This window comes from Pseudorca crassidens, chromosome 20, assembly GCF_039906515.1.
Source record: "Pseudorca crassidens isolate mPseCra1 chromosome 20, mPseCra1.hap1, whole genome shotgun sequence".
Lineage (NCBI taxonomy): Eukaryota > Metazoa > Chordata > Mammalia > Artiodactyla > Delphinidae > Pseudorca > Pseudorca crassidens.
The window spans coordinates 14815336-14830293 of NC_090315.1; the positions used below are offsets into that span (position 1 = coordinate 14815336).

The window sequence follows — 14958 nt, forward strand, 5'->3', positions numbered from 1 at the left end:
TTTAGGCAGAAAGTTGTCTCCTAAGCTAACCCTGTGGCCCTGGAGCTGGCCGTATTTGGCGAGGCCTGCCTTGTGGCTGTTTATTAAAGAGGCCCAGAACTTTCTTAAGTCTAAGGTAGCTGCGAAGAGAACTCAACGAGCTGGGAGTCTTGTATTTTTATGGTCAAAGCTTGTTCCCTTTGAATCTCTGGGGTGTTTCTGTGCAGCGGGTAGGAGCCGAGTGCCGCTCCCTGACCTTCCACAGCTTTGGGCCATGATGCATCAACCACAGTCATCCCTAAAATGGTTCACTGCTTTCAATGGATTGAATTCTCTTCCGTGGGTTGTCCCTGAGTCAGTGAGTCAGTGAGTTAATGAAAGTTACAAAAGGAAAGGGAAAATTCGAGTGCCCAAACGGTTAAGAAGGTTCCCCCACCCCAACTGGTCTAGGTATTTCCTCTCACTCCACCAGCAGACACAGTGCTGGGCGACTACAGGCCTGACATCTCTGAAAAAGACATCTTGATACAGACCTTTCTGTCTTACAGAAAGTCAAATCCTACCAGACTTGGCAGTGAAGCTCAAACGATGCCCCCACCCACACCCCGTCCTGCAAAGAAAAAACTGCCTGACGATCCTGGTGATGTTTACGGGCTGGACACCTTCCAGGATTGGTTAGCAGACAGCCTGTAAGAAGGGGTGATTCATCAGACTGCCCTTGAACTAGCCTGGCAAGCCAGCTGCTTCCAGACATTTTGAATTTTGAAATGGAGCTTATTTCATAGGCCAGAACTGGAAGATCATACCAGCCTATAAAATTAAAAAAACAAAACACAAAACTGACTCTTCCAAACATAATCCATGCCAGCAGCAGCCAAAGAAGCATTTAATATTTTCATCAGACACAGTTTAATGTAAAGATACTCATTTCCTTAAAGCGGGGGGGGGGGGGGGGGGGGGAGGGGAGAAGGGGGGATGATAGGGAGAAAAAGGCTTATTTATTGTCAGAGTTGGAGTAGGAAGGATGTGGATTTTTTTAAAAAAATGTTATCACGGAATGAACTGTGCTTGGGATTTGCTGGAAACTTCAGAGTTCTTTTTAATTTGTCAGTGTTTGCGAAAACAGGCAAGAGATGCAGGCACATTTTGCCCTGCTATTAAGAAGTCACATAGCTGAAATTCCAACTCTAAATGCCTAGAGAAAAAGCACACATCCCAGCCACAAAGCCAACAGCGGCTTTCATGGTGTACTCTTGTTCTTCTCTCCCTCTCTCTCCCTCTCTCTCTGTCTCTTGCTTAAATACACACCCCTCATCGATAAAACAATAAAACGGGCTGGCCTGACTCCTGCGCCACGGAACAGAGGCCCCTCGTCCCCCTCCCCAGCATGGCCACCACTCGTGTGGATATCTTCTGTGAGACTGGCTGGCAGCAGCCTATTTCTGCCCAGTAGCCCAACATTCCACAACTGGTGCTGCCTCTAGTACGGAGCCGCATCCCCAAAACAGTTAGCAACTCAGTTTCCACGGCGATATCAACTAAATACCTTTTACCCACACCCTGATTTAGACTGATCATAGAGCGCTGATGTGTTGATGTTTGCACACGCGCATACCGAGGCCGGTGACACTGACTGAAGCTGGCTTCCAGCACTGCCCCTTGGGGCTTGGTAAAGGGAAGCCTGTCTTTTCAATAACACAAGCTGAAGACCCACAAACCCTCCTGGCGTGACACCCCTGCAAGCAACCTCCCAGCGTTGTGGCTGGTTGTTCAATCCCTTTCAAGCTTCCTCCTGTGATGTTTCTCCTAACCTCAAACTAGCCTTCTCTGCCACTGAAATGAAGTGTATATTAAGGAAAGGAAAAAGAAGAAATGCATTTATTTGGCTTCCTGCAGTGCCCCCATCCTGGATGGCTGCTAATTAAGACATTCTTGGAGCTGGAATCCTTACTGGTCAGGAGGTAAGATATGGAAACCCTTCATCCTGGGCTCTTTGGAGATTAAAAAACCAAATGTGTTCCCTTCACACGTGGAGAACAAGGAGGAAGGCGTACTGCCTGCCTTCCGCACTGCCTCCCATCCACCTAGACTGTGGCTTCCACCCACTCTCAACAGCCATCAGGGAGGGGGAAAAAGATGAAAAGAAAAACCCACTAGAAAGCCAGTAACAAGACATCACTCAGCCCCACATCTTTGGGGGGAAAACATTAAAAAGCATAAAACAAACCACAATGTCTTCTTTATTCCTGCCCAAAGCTGAAGACACAAATGCTGTTGTATTGATGGTGTTCTAGCATCCCGTTCAATCATTTCAGCACCATCAATGATACTTCCCGAGATGACTTCACTGTGTTCTGTGGAGTTGTAACTGCCACTTCCAACTACTTCTGCCCCATGTCCATAGTTCCATAGGAGACAAGGAATCTGTTCTGCTCTGATATTTGGAAGCAAAACATTCAAATCAGCCCTCCTTAACTTGGCAGGAGGGTACTGCCTTCCTTTCTGAATCTAGGATGCAAACCCAGACAGGGTAGCAGGGTGGTTTATTCATGGGAGCAGCCAAACTTTAAGTGTATATGTGTTAGAAAGCTGGAGCCTTAAAAAGAAAAAGCGATGTGAGGAGCAAGGGATAAACCCACAATTCTTGTATTTAGAACATGGCCCTAGTTACTTAAAAAAAACCCCAGAACCCAAGAAACCTTAACATTTGAATATGCAGAGAGAAACCCAGTGCCATCCAATCTTGTTCAAGGGTAGTACAGTGGGATGCCGGGCAAGCAGGATGGGCTGTGTGTTCCTGGGTAAGTCACTCTGCCCGCCACTTGCGGAATGTTTCAGGGTCAAGCGAGATAAAGTTTTTTCCAAGTGCGGCATGCACACATGGGAGATTTTAAGGGTTATCCACACTCTCCATTAAACCTTGAACAACAGCGAGAAGGTTATTCCCCTTGATTCTCTTGAAAACATTCTGATCAAAGAGAAAGTCTCTGCTTGGTACGTGGGTCTCTAACACCTCACCAACACTTGCCAATCTCCTTTCAACAAAGGGAGCATGCCTCAAGTCCAGAGCCTGCAGCAGGAATAGTACCTAGCTAGAACTTAAGAGCACTGTTTTGTTTTCAGCCTGTTTAGTTTTGCAGTTTCCTTCTATTTATGGCCAGGGAAGCTAGGTTTTCCATTTGCAATGCTCATATAAACTTCCCCTTTAAAACTTAAGTTAAAAAAAGGCAGGGACTTCCCTGGTAGCGCAGCGGTTAAGAATCCGCCTGCCAATGCAGGGGACACGGGTTTGAGCCCTGGTCCGGGAAGATCCCACATGCCGCGGAGCAACTAAGCCTGTGCACCAGAACTACTGAGGCTGTGCTCTAGAGCCCGCGAGCCACAACTACTGAGCCCGCGTGCCGCAACTACTGAGACTGCGTGCTGCAACTACTGAAGCCCGTGCGCCTAGAGCCCATGCTCCGCACGGCAATGAGAAGCCCACGCTCACTGCAACTAGAGAAAGCCCACGCACAGCAACAAAGATCCAACGCAGCCAATAAATAAATAAATAATTTATTTTTAAAAAAGGGCAAATTGACTTGAAAGAATGTTATTAAGTATATAAAAGCAAAAGTGACTAAGGAAAAATCACAAATGACTGAAGTTCAGGAAGTACGGAGACAAGCATGGGGTGGGGGTGAGGAAGGCTGCTTTGGCTGGAGAACCACTGTCCCTTCTGGAAACACAGGATGGTCCCTCGCTCTTGGGGAGATGGGGCTCATCTCACTCCAGGGAGGCAGGAGCCAGTACAGAAACAGGTGGCAAATAGCATATCCCAAGTAAGCTCTATTCACTCACTTTTAGATACCACTTCAGTAAATTACATCTAAGAAAAAAGTCCACTGGCCTCTTCCGGAGTAACTCCTGCTCAGAGTAAAGAGAAGGCAACCAAGTTACACCAACCAGCTTTTAAAGACTTTCCATGGACATTCCAAGTTAATGCATCTGTTGTTTACGAGGGAAAGGGGAGGGGGAGGGACATGAAAGAACAACACAACCAAAAAAGGCACAACACCAAGACAAATGTCTCTGGGATTTTTATAATCCCAGGGAGACCGCTTCTTGGACAAAACTTCCCAAGCACTGATAAAGGTCACTCTTGCCAGTTAAATGTATGCAGTTTTCACTTTCTGGAGGAGGCGGGATCCTCCTCCCAGCCGCCGGTTAATTTTTCCTCCCAATAAGATCACTCTTTAAACAGAGGCTGGAATTTTAAATGATTCTGTTTCTCTTAACTCACTGAACCCTACACTCCCTGATACCTGGGTTACTGACTAAAATGTAACTCATAAACCTTCCTGAAGAAAAGCAAGTGTTACTTGTGCCACTTTCAGACACTTTATAACAACTTCTGGCGTCTAGACAGGCAACACTGTAAAACTAAGTTTCCTTATAACCACGCTTGATGCTTTGATGTTTCAAAGTTTAACCTCATCCTAAAGGAGACTGATTTTGAGCTCTCAAACTACCCAGGACATAAAGGCTTCTTTCAAATCTCCCTGGATGACAGGATTTGTAGCTGCTCAAGTAGAAGCTTCCACCCACCTTTTAGTAGGTCAGTGTTTCAATTACCACTGCCATTGAATTACCAACTTGCTATCACTTGCCTCCTATTTCCATGAAAAAAGAAAAGGGGGGGAAGGGAGACTTAAACAAGGTAACGTGAGTGCATTTGCTATTCTGTAAAATAAATAGGTAAATAAAGGCAACGGAAGGGAACTGACCATGACTGATGAAAACACAGACATCACTAAGTGAAGGAAATAAGGATAAAGCTGGGGAAACCATTGATCTGGAATATACCAAATGCCAGACAAGAGAGAAACATGTTGATAATTCAGCCATTCAGAAAACCTGAATGAGCAAGTGATACCAGAGCAAACAGCTGTTCCTTATTTTTGCCCTTTCCCTCTCCCCTCCCCCCAAAATAAGAGCAAAGGAATTTTTTTTTTTTTTAAAGAACAACCCTAAGATCTGGTCAAAGGCTTGTACAATTCCCAGCACACTATAAATCAATATGGCAAAAGCCAAAAGCGTTCATCTCAACAGTCTCAGAAATTCCTTGAGCCTTCCCCAAATCAATTCCTTTCTGGCTCCATTCTCTTCGCTGTCATCTGCTAGACCAGCACTGCCAAATAACTTGTACTACTCACTCAGTTAATGCTGTAGAAGGGTGCTGTCTGGCCAAAGTCAGCCGTGACTGGAATATATGTTTAAGTGGCAGAACTCCCCACCCCAGAGGCTTCAGATTGGAATCCAGGCTTGTCCCCGCTCCCCTGACATCTGATTAAGAGGACATTTTGAGTGCAAGCCTACATTTTAACTGACCTCCCGTACTGCATCTCAGGAGTTTAGTAGCACCAGCAGCACCTGGATATTAAAACCCCACCCTAATTTCCGGGGTTGTTTTCCTCAACACTTTCACCAAACTTTTCCCACAAGGCATCCCACTCTAGGCCAGGCAATCGGCTGCCATTAAATGAAACCATTTAGCACCAGTTCCAACTGGAGAGTGAGTCAGCTCCCGGCTGCCAAAGCAGCTTCCTTGTTGGTCTCAGGGAGGGTGTTTCAAAAGGTAGAGGGCAATCCTGGGCCCACGCCCTGGAGAGCACAGAATTATATGAAGAAACAGGCACCACTCCATGGCACCAACCAGATTTCAACTCTCAGCTGAATGAGTGTGAGTGAGTACAAGGGGCGCTGTACTCCCAGGCCATCCTCCCACATCTCATCTCTTCCGCAGTCATCAGAAAAGCCCTGTTCTTAAAACACATGGTTGGGGGGCGGGGAGGACAGAGGCTAGCAGCTAATAGCTACCCCTACCTCTCTCCCAAGAAGGCAAACAGGATACCTGCCGCCCTCACATATTTACAGTCTTTAATTCTAGATGACAACTGAGTTTAGGTTTTTTGGGGTTTTGTTTTTGTTTTCAGTATGTAACTTATTCAGTTTTTAAAACTGCTAAGGATCTTGCTAGTCTCAGCCAAGTCCTAAGAGGCAAGCAATTAGAGTAATGGAACAAAATAACAGACGGCTACTTTGAGGTCTCTATCATCAGCCTAAGGAAAAAACAAAACAAACAAACTCTACTTGGAGAAAAACAAGACACCATCAGAACTTTCAAATAATTAACTCAAATCTAATAGAGCCTGAGTCAAAGGTCAGGGTCTAAACACTGAGGCCCTGTAAGCAGTGATGTTTCAATGAACAGGCAACCTTAGCAAAGGAGGCAATTCCTCTTGCTGTGATGAGAAGTTCTAGATCAGCTATCAAGTGACCTCACCTGTCCAGCAGAATGGGGGGGCGGGGGCGGGGCAAGGCTACCCAGGCCCCTTTCAGAAACTGGGAGAGAGAACTCTGGCCCAGAGCTATAATTGCTCAAGAATTTGCTCAAAGGCCAGACCAGTCCTTCCCCCACACCCCTGGAGAAAACACGCAGAGCCTTCCCAGATCAGAACTGTTGCATAAGCTACTTATCAGGTAATGCCTTGGTTACAAGGGTCCTTAGAAGGGCTTCAGGTAGAAGTGAGAACCACCAGGATCACACGCACCCTCTGACTTGGGCCAAACCTTGCTTAATTCCTAGAAGAATTCAATTCCACACGCTTTAAGGGCCTACAGCTATCCTGGATAGTGATTTTTAGGGTATGAGAGTACACACAGGACACTCACAGGACTGCCACTCTCCCTGTGACCAGTGGCTCAGCCTTGAAGGGGCAAGAAGGGCAATCTGTCATTCACTAAAGTGACACTGCAGCGCAGAAAAACCCAGCCAGCCTGTCTGGGGGGAATGGGGGTGGGGGGGTTCCTCTTAGAAGGAAGACAACAGCACAAACTTGTGTATATGGTTCCTTTCAATTACTCCTTCTCCCATTTCAGAAAGGATCCCCACCCCATAACAGGCAGGTGCACAGCAGTGAAGCGACATTTCCCCCCAAAGTACAGCTGTGTGTAAGTATTTGTAGCAGTTGTATAAAGCAGGACACACTAGAATCTGCCCCTTATTGAGAACCTAAAACAGCTAGTATTAGAGGGGTTGTGAGCCACCCTTTCCCTGAACCTCGCCTGGTCCTTGTGGAAGGGAGGAGGGAGGATGATCCAACAGCAGCAAGGCCTAGGGGTTCCGGTGAGTCCCCTAGGGGGTCCCACCCAGGCCTGAATGGTGCCTCAGCCTCACCCAGCGCACAAGGCAGACTATAACCACGAAGGAGCACACACCCTAACTCCCAGAGGGGAGTGGAAGTGAGCTAGCAAAGGGAGTCACTCTGGGAGTCGTAGAAGTCAGGAAGGGAGGGAAAGGGAAGGTCCCCACTCCCACCACCTGAGTAAAAATGTTCCGAAGCTCATTCTCCCCGAGCACCTGGAGCTGGAGAAGACAGATCCCAGACATGCTCAAAAACAACCCCGTGGCCCCCTGTTCCCCTCCCAACTTTCCAAGTCTCTTGGCAACTCTTAACCTTTTCCAGCCCGGCACTGCCTCCAGCAATAAATTACTGTTGAGACTGCAGGCTAGGTCTCTCCCCTCAAAAAGAATTTTATGTCAGATTATCTCAACCTGTCCACCCGGAGAAAGGTGGGGCAACAGATAAGGACACCACCATCAAGGCGCCACCCGCCCCCCCCCCAACTACTGATGAGGAAATTCAAGCAGAGGTTGGTAATTTACCCAAGGTCATGCCAGGCTCCACCCCAGGGTGCCTGGAACAGCTGCTCCCTTCACCCTTTCCCCTCCACACTGGGCTGCCTGCACGGAGCTCCCAAAGCACCAACTCACACCCTCAAGAGGCTTCCAGCCGCACTCGCCACTCGAGCCCCTCGCCTGAGTTGGCCCCCATGATCCTGAGGAAGCTCCCCCAAAGCTACCCTCCCGAAGTCCCAACACCACACACATCCATCCTTGTAGAATCAAGAAGGGACCCCTTCGACCCCTCCTCATGTCACAGATGACAGAACTGCCCTGAGATCAAGGGTCTTGCCCAAGGCCACAGAGCTGACAACAAAGCTAGGAAGAAAATCCAGATCTCCGGAACATATTAAATGCCTCTAAGTGCAAGTACTTCCCACCCTCTTCACACACAACACTTTTAAACAGCCCCCTCCCAACACACACACCCACTCAACACCCTCCTTTCTTTAGCTCTTGCTGCACATGCTCAAACCCTCTCTTCTATAAGCTTGGAGCTCTCCCCTCTCAACCACCCTGGATTACACACACACACACACCACCTTCTCAACATGCCACCTGAAAACAGACCCTGCTTTAGAAAGAGCTCTTCACCACCACCCCCAAAAGACACAATTCTTCTGGACACTCTCACCTCTTCCTCCCCAAACAATGTATTCTCCCTTCACAATACACACACTCTCTCCAGTCTCGGGACTGCATGTCCAGAAGCCCCCACCCCCAAATTCCTTTCTCAGTCTATCCATCACACACTCCCTTTCTAATGAGACTTTCATTACTACTCTAACCTCCCTCCCACCATCCGCCATTCCGCTCATTCCCTCCCGCCATCCTCACCTGGTCCAGGCTACCTTAGCCTCCGGCGCCGCCAACCCTTTGCTGAGCTTTGTCTGCGTTCCATCAGTTCTTCAGAACCCCTCCTCAAAACACTCCAGATACTCTCTGGATCCCCCCTTCGGCCTCTCCTCATCAATGAGGTCTCGGCCTCATCACATTCCTCCTCTTCTTCTTATCTCCCAATCTTCTCCTCTTCCCCGTAGAACAGCGCACCCCAAATAAATCTCACCTCCTCCAAAACCTCCTATTCACAGCTCCCTAACTTCTCCCTTCAGACCCGGAGTCCCGGAACTCCTCCTTAGCAGCCCTCCCCGTTCTCACCCCCCAAGCTCCGGGTCCTTTCACACCCACTTCTTTCCTCAGCCCCTCTCCTCCTTCCACCTCCCCAGTCTCCCCAGTCCTCCCACTACTCTTCAGACTTCATAATCCCTTCCTTGGTACCCCTACTCCATCTTCAGACTTCCAGAATCTTCATCCCCTTTAGAAGTCCCCCAACCCGGGGCTCCCACAATTCCAACCCTCTTCAGAGGATTCCGCAATCCAAATAACCCCCTCCGTACTCGAGCTCTTCAGACTCCCCCGACACCTAACTCTATCCTGACCCACAAATTCCAGACTCCCCCGTTTCTCTCTGAACACCCCCCAGTCCATCCTGACCCACCAGTCCCGCCTCAGACCCCATTCCATTTTAGAGTCTCCAATCATCTCGCCGGTTTCCCCCAATTCCCCGCCCAGACCCTCCAATTCCTTCATCGGGCTCCCCGATTCCTTGTTTTAGATTTCCATATTCCCTCCTCAGCCGCCAATTATTTTTTCAGACTCCCAATTCCCTGCTCAAGTTCTGCAACTCCTCTTCAGGACTCTAAACCCCTTCCCAGACCCGCCAGTTCATTCCCAGGACGCCCAGTTCTCACCACAGACCCTCCAATTCCGTCTCAGGACCTCCCAGCCCCCAGCCTCCCTCGGAAGCCCCCCCCTCCAGCCCATTCGGCCCGCGGGCCGCGCACCTTGCGCTGCTGCTTCTCCCAGGCCGGGTCCAGCAGCAGGTCCCGGTCCCAGTCGTCCTCCTGGGCCATGTAGTCGCCCATGCTACCCCCGCCGCCAGCGCCATTGCTCCCGCTGCTGGGGCCGTATTGGTACGACTGGTTCGCCGCGTGGTAGTCCACCATTCCGCTGCCTCTCCCGAGCCCGTCCACTCCCGCCTCTGCTCCCGCCCCTCTGGCCGAGCCGCCGTCGCCGCCGCCGCCGCTACCGCCGCCGCTTCAGCAGCTTCAGCCCGCCCTCCGCTGACGCCTGCGCACTGCTCGCTGCGCCTGCGCACCGCGCCGCCGCCGCCGCCCTCTCGCGCGCGCGCGCTTCCTATGCCAAAAAGCACTGAAACCCCGCCTCGGGGAGCTCGGAGCCTGCGCAGAGTGCACCTCCCCTCGGCCCTTCAGCTCATGGACGAGCCGCGCCCCCTCTCCCGCGTGAGCGCGCGCGGCCTCTGCGTGTGGGCGGGGCCCGAGCATGGATGATTCGTAAGGCGGGTCTCGACATCAGGCTTGAACCTGCTGAGGCGTGGCGTGTATTCCCATTCAGTAACAGAAATTTAACAAATATTTATTAAGCGCCCTCTGTGTGCGTTGCCAGTAAACAAGATAGACAAAACTCCCTGGCCTCATGGAAGGGAGACAACAAAATTTTAAGTACATATATATTACAGGGGTAAGTGTTATGGAGAAAAATCAAGCAAAGCTGGAACGTAAACGAAGTACTCAAGGTAGCCTTTGCGGAGAAGGAGAACATTTGAACAAACATCTGAGGGATTCACGAAATGAACATGGGAGTTAGATAGACTGGAATAGATACTGGCTGATGGGAAAGGTAGAGGATTTTTTGGACTTGTCTATCTTCATTCATTCAACAAACATTTATTGGGCACCTACTGGTGTGCCAGGGCCTGTTCTTGGGTACTGGCGATATGGTGCCGAGCATGATAAATGTGATTGGTTCTCAAGTGGCTAATATGGGGGGGGCGTGGCGCAGCAATAAATAAATAAATACAGATAAATGACATTGCTACATTGAGGCATGTCAAGTGTAAATATCCAAAGCGGAGCTCCTCATCTTGCTCTCTGACCTGGTCACCCCACAGTCATCCCCATCCCAGTCAATGGCACCTCCATCCTTCCAGCTGTGCAGGCAACAAAGCTTGCAGTCCTCCTTGGCTCCTCTGTCTTCACACCCCACATCCAGTTCTTCAGGAAATTCTGTCAGTTCCATCTTCAGAGTATGTACGGAATCCACCCACTTCCCCTTTCCCCCACGGCCACACATCCTGGTCCTGTCCAGCCTCGCCTTGTTTTCGCTTGGACCACTGCAGTAGCGTCCTCACCATCTCTCTGCTCCTCCACTCACCTCCCAACTCTCCTTCTCACGAGAAGTCAGAAGGAGCCTGTGAACACTTGAGTCAGATCAAGTCCCTTCCTCCCTGCTCAGAACCTTCCTTTGGTGCCTCGTGTCAAAGTCAAGGAAAGGAGGAAAGGCTGCCGGAGTCTTCCTTGCCCTGGTGCAGCCCAGCCCAGCTTTTGAAATAACCGAGACTCCTGGGGCCTCAGCCAAACCCACAAGGTCTTCCAGGTCCTGGTCATCCTGGTCCCCATTCTTATCCCAGCTCACCTCCCACTCTGCCCCTCCTCTCTGAGCTCCCGCCACACTGCTGGCCTCCTAGCTGTTCCTCCAACACCCCGGGTATGCTCCAGCCTCAGGGCCTTTGTATACGGTGATACCTGTTACCACTGTTTGGAACACTTTCCCCAGATACTGGATCCCCTGGGCTCATAGCCTCCTCTCCTGCAGATCAGCGGAAGTATCACCTCGTGAGACCTCCCCTGACCACCTTTTCATAAATAGCATCCCACACCTTCCCAGCTTTATTCTTTCCAGAATACTGATCACCATTTAATATACTACATGACTGGTTTATTTATCATGTTTATTTGTCTCCTTCCCAACAATGTCAGCCCGTGAATGGTGAGGATCTTTTGCTTTGGTCACTGCTGTATCTCTAGCCCCTGAAGCAGTGTCTGGCACAAGACAGAAGCTTAATAAATCCCAGATGAATGAACAGACTTAAAACCATACTGAAGAATCTGAGGAGTTTTTTTGGTTTTTTGGTTTTTTTACTATTTTTTGCCTGAAAAGAAGTTTTGATTTTATTCTAAGTGCAGTGCGGACATATAATGAATTTTATGCTAAGTGCAATGGTAAGTTAGGAGAGGACTGCAAGCAGGGGTGGGGTCTGATTCAACTGTCCCTAGGGTCTGTCTGGCCACACAAGGGGAACATACTGTAGAAGGTGGAGTGAGTTCAGGGAGTCCAGCGGGGAGGCTGCCGCGATGGTCCTGACGAGGCTGGACAGACAGACAAGAGGGTGAAGGAGGAGAGTGCTGAGGAGAGGCAGTGGGAGGATGTGGGAAAGTGGAGCCTCCAAGACTTAGTGTCATGAATTTGATGGGGGTGGGAGGCAGGGGCGGGAAAGAGCAAAGAATCAAGACTCAAGATGGCTCTAGGTTTTGGACCTAGAGCAACCTTGAGGGGAATGGGTGGGTGTTAGGGAAGGTAAGAAGGTAAGGGTTTGACTGAAGCAGAGCCTGACTGGCAATACAAAAGGACTGTGTTGCAGTCATCTGCTGGGGATGGGGATTAGAAGACACAGCTTCTCCAGGTTATGGGAGCTACCGGGATCTCTCCTCTCCTCTCTCAAAGGCACTAGAAGAGATCCAAGGGCAAGCAAAGGAAGGGGATGATGCCTAGGTGGCAGCCCACTTTCCCAGGTAATGCCATGACCTGGCCAAAGACACGGGTGTTGGCTGTTTCCAAAGCTGGGCTGGGCTGGGCTGGGTCTGGCTTGGGGCAAAGCACCCTCTTCCTGCCTAACCTGCAGAACGAGCCCAGGACTCTTGCGCTGGGCTCACTGGGCAGGGAAAGGCCACTCAAACAATGGGCCATCTGCCCCTCCCTGCGTGCTCCCGGTTGACACTGAGAAACCTCCCAGACCAAGGGCTCAGAGATGAAGTGGATGTCGAGGTCCCCAGCCAATGAGGTTTAAATTAAAGGCTCCCTTTAATTGCCAGCTTTGAGGCCACTTCCCAGCAGCCATCCATGGACAGTGCAGTAATAATAGCTACTGTTTATGGAGGGTTAAGGTGCAGCAGGCAAGAAGAGGGGGCAGGGAGAGATCCCTGAGTGAAAGGGTATGGCCAGTGGGCCCTGGCATTAGGTTCACCATTTCCACATCACCATTTCTTGGAGCTCTCGAGACTTCAGTCAGAACTTATTAAATGCTGTATCCCATTACTGGGAAATCCCCGGCAGTCTAATGGTTAGGATGCGGCACTTTCATGGCTGTGGTCCAGGTTCAATCCCTAGTCAGGGAACTAAGATCCCACAAGCCTCACGGTCAAAAAAATAAATTAAATAAATAAGTGTTGAATTAAAACAAATAAATGCTGTATCCCATTATTAATGCTACTTAGATGAAACAAAGGAGAGAGGGCTGCATCCTCTCAGGGCAGGAACATGAACAGGTCCTGGGATGTCTAGAGGTGACTGTGGAAGCACCTGAAACAGCAGCCCTAAGCCCGAGCCACCATGACAGGTGACAAGTTGAGTGCATTAACTCACAGCAATGACTGGAGTGGGTACTCTCCCCAGCTCTAAGACTGAGGCACAGAGGGGTTGACTAACACCCCCGAAGGTCACTAGGCTGGTGTTTGAACTCAGTCGTTCTGCAGAGCCAGGCCTCTTAGCTGCTCAAAGGATGATCCTCCTGGAGTAAAAGCAGGTTGGCAAAGCCGGACAAGTTGTGGCTTCCAAAACAGATAAAGGTCATTTCCTCCTCCCCTGCAGGGTGGCCATGGCCCATTGTACCCTACACAAGGGCAATGTTACATGGGTGAGTGGGAGTGTGCCCACCCAGAAAGGGTGCCTTTTGCTGACTCACACAACCAAATGGGTGGGTAACAGCATACCAGTCTCCCCTCCTTCTACCCCCCTTAGAGCCAGCTCCCAATTCCTGAGCTGCAAAAGCACCCTTTGTCCCCAGGGTTTGGGTATGCCCTAGTTCCTGGATCCTGCTCAGGTCTGATCCCAGAGCAAAGGGTGTCCCGTCGGCCCTGGCTCCCCAAGTCAGGGCCCTCAGAGAACGATGGGTGTGAGTGCTGGCAAGTGGGGAGGGCTGGGAAGGCTGGCAGCACAGGCTCACCTGCCCTTTCCGTGTGCAGAGTCCACACATATGGTCATTTGAGAATCAGGCGCTCCCTCAGGGGCACCAGCAGTCTATGTAAAGGGATGTGCATCTATTGTGGCATTTGATTTCCTCCATTTTCCCCAGTCACTGTTGTCCCCACTCCCTCTTCCTGCAGGCAACAGGCTCACCAGTGAAGACACCCGCCCAAAGTCACTCCGCCTGAAAGTCTGGAATACCTTATAAAATGCGAATAACCAACCTAAGGTCACTCTGCCAGAATGTCTGGAATACTTTGTAAAATGCGAATGACCAACCCAACTAAGGATCATGTGACGTGTGCTAGGCCTCCTGGCCACTGTAGGCTGGGACTTGGCATGGGGTAGGGGTGGAATGGCCTGGCCTCAAATCCCAATTTTCTTATAAAGTCTCACCAAACAGAAGAGTGCTGGGGACTAGTTTGCAACACTGGGGACAAACTCTTCTGACTCTGAAATTAACGACTCCAGTTTTCTAAGCGCCAAAATCAGGCTAGGTCCTGATCTGAGGAATTTACCAGCCAGAGCTCACAGAATCCTCATGATTCTGACAAGGGTGCATTATTCTCCCCCTTTCACAGATGAGGAAACTGAGGAACAGAAAGCAAGGACACAAAACCGCTTGAGCAAGCAGCCAGAATACCCCCCCTCCCCCCACAAACTCACCCCTCCAGCCACTGCCTCAGGGCCACTAGTGGCTGCATCTAGGAGGGCCAAGGGCAACCGGTGCCTCTCCCTCACCAGGAACCCAGTGGCCACACCTGTTCGCCTAGGTTTTCAAGAGGACAGAAGAGCCCAAGCTGGCCCCAGGTGCAGGGCTGGGCTCCTACATCCCATTCACACCCTCCTCCTTGCTGACTCACCCACAGCCCATTCACACCCTCCTCCTTGCTGACTCACCCACAGCCCATTCACACCCTCTTTGCTGACTCATGGCTGCGTGCCCTCCACTTGTGACCTGACAGGTCAGGAAGGTGGTGATGGAGGTCAGTTGCTGGGTCCGGGCAGAGGAGATCAAAGGAAGCTTGGCTGCTGGTGGACGTGGGTGTGGGCAGCCAGAACAGAGGTGGCTGCAGCACAGGGCCATGCGAGGCCTGCTCCCCCGGCGGGAGAGGGGCAGAGTCAGGAAGCCAACAAGAAGGTAACAGGGC

General features: G+C 50.4%; 1 protein-coding gene across 5 annotated transcripts in view; it reads right to left on the reverse strand.

The window, feature by feature from the left end:
* Positions 1-9803, reverse strand: part of ACTN4 (actinin alpha 4) — a 72566-nt gene extending 62763 nt beyond the window's left edge. For 3 of the 5 annotated variants that reach the window (XM_067718506.1, XM_067718507.1, XM_067718509.1), the window contains exon 1: positions 9550-9801. In XM_067718506.1, coding sequence (XP_067574607.1) covers positions 9550-9711 — 162 coding nt within the window. In that variant the 5' untranslated portion in view covers positions 9712-9801. Of the gene's footprint in view, positions 1-9549 lie in introns of all 5 variants that reach the window. The other 2 variants (XM_067718508.1, XM_067718505.1) reach the window with 2 other exon arrangements.
* Positions 9804-14958: the final 5155 nt, after the last annotated feature.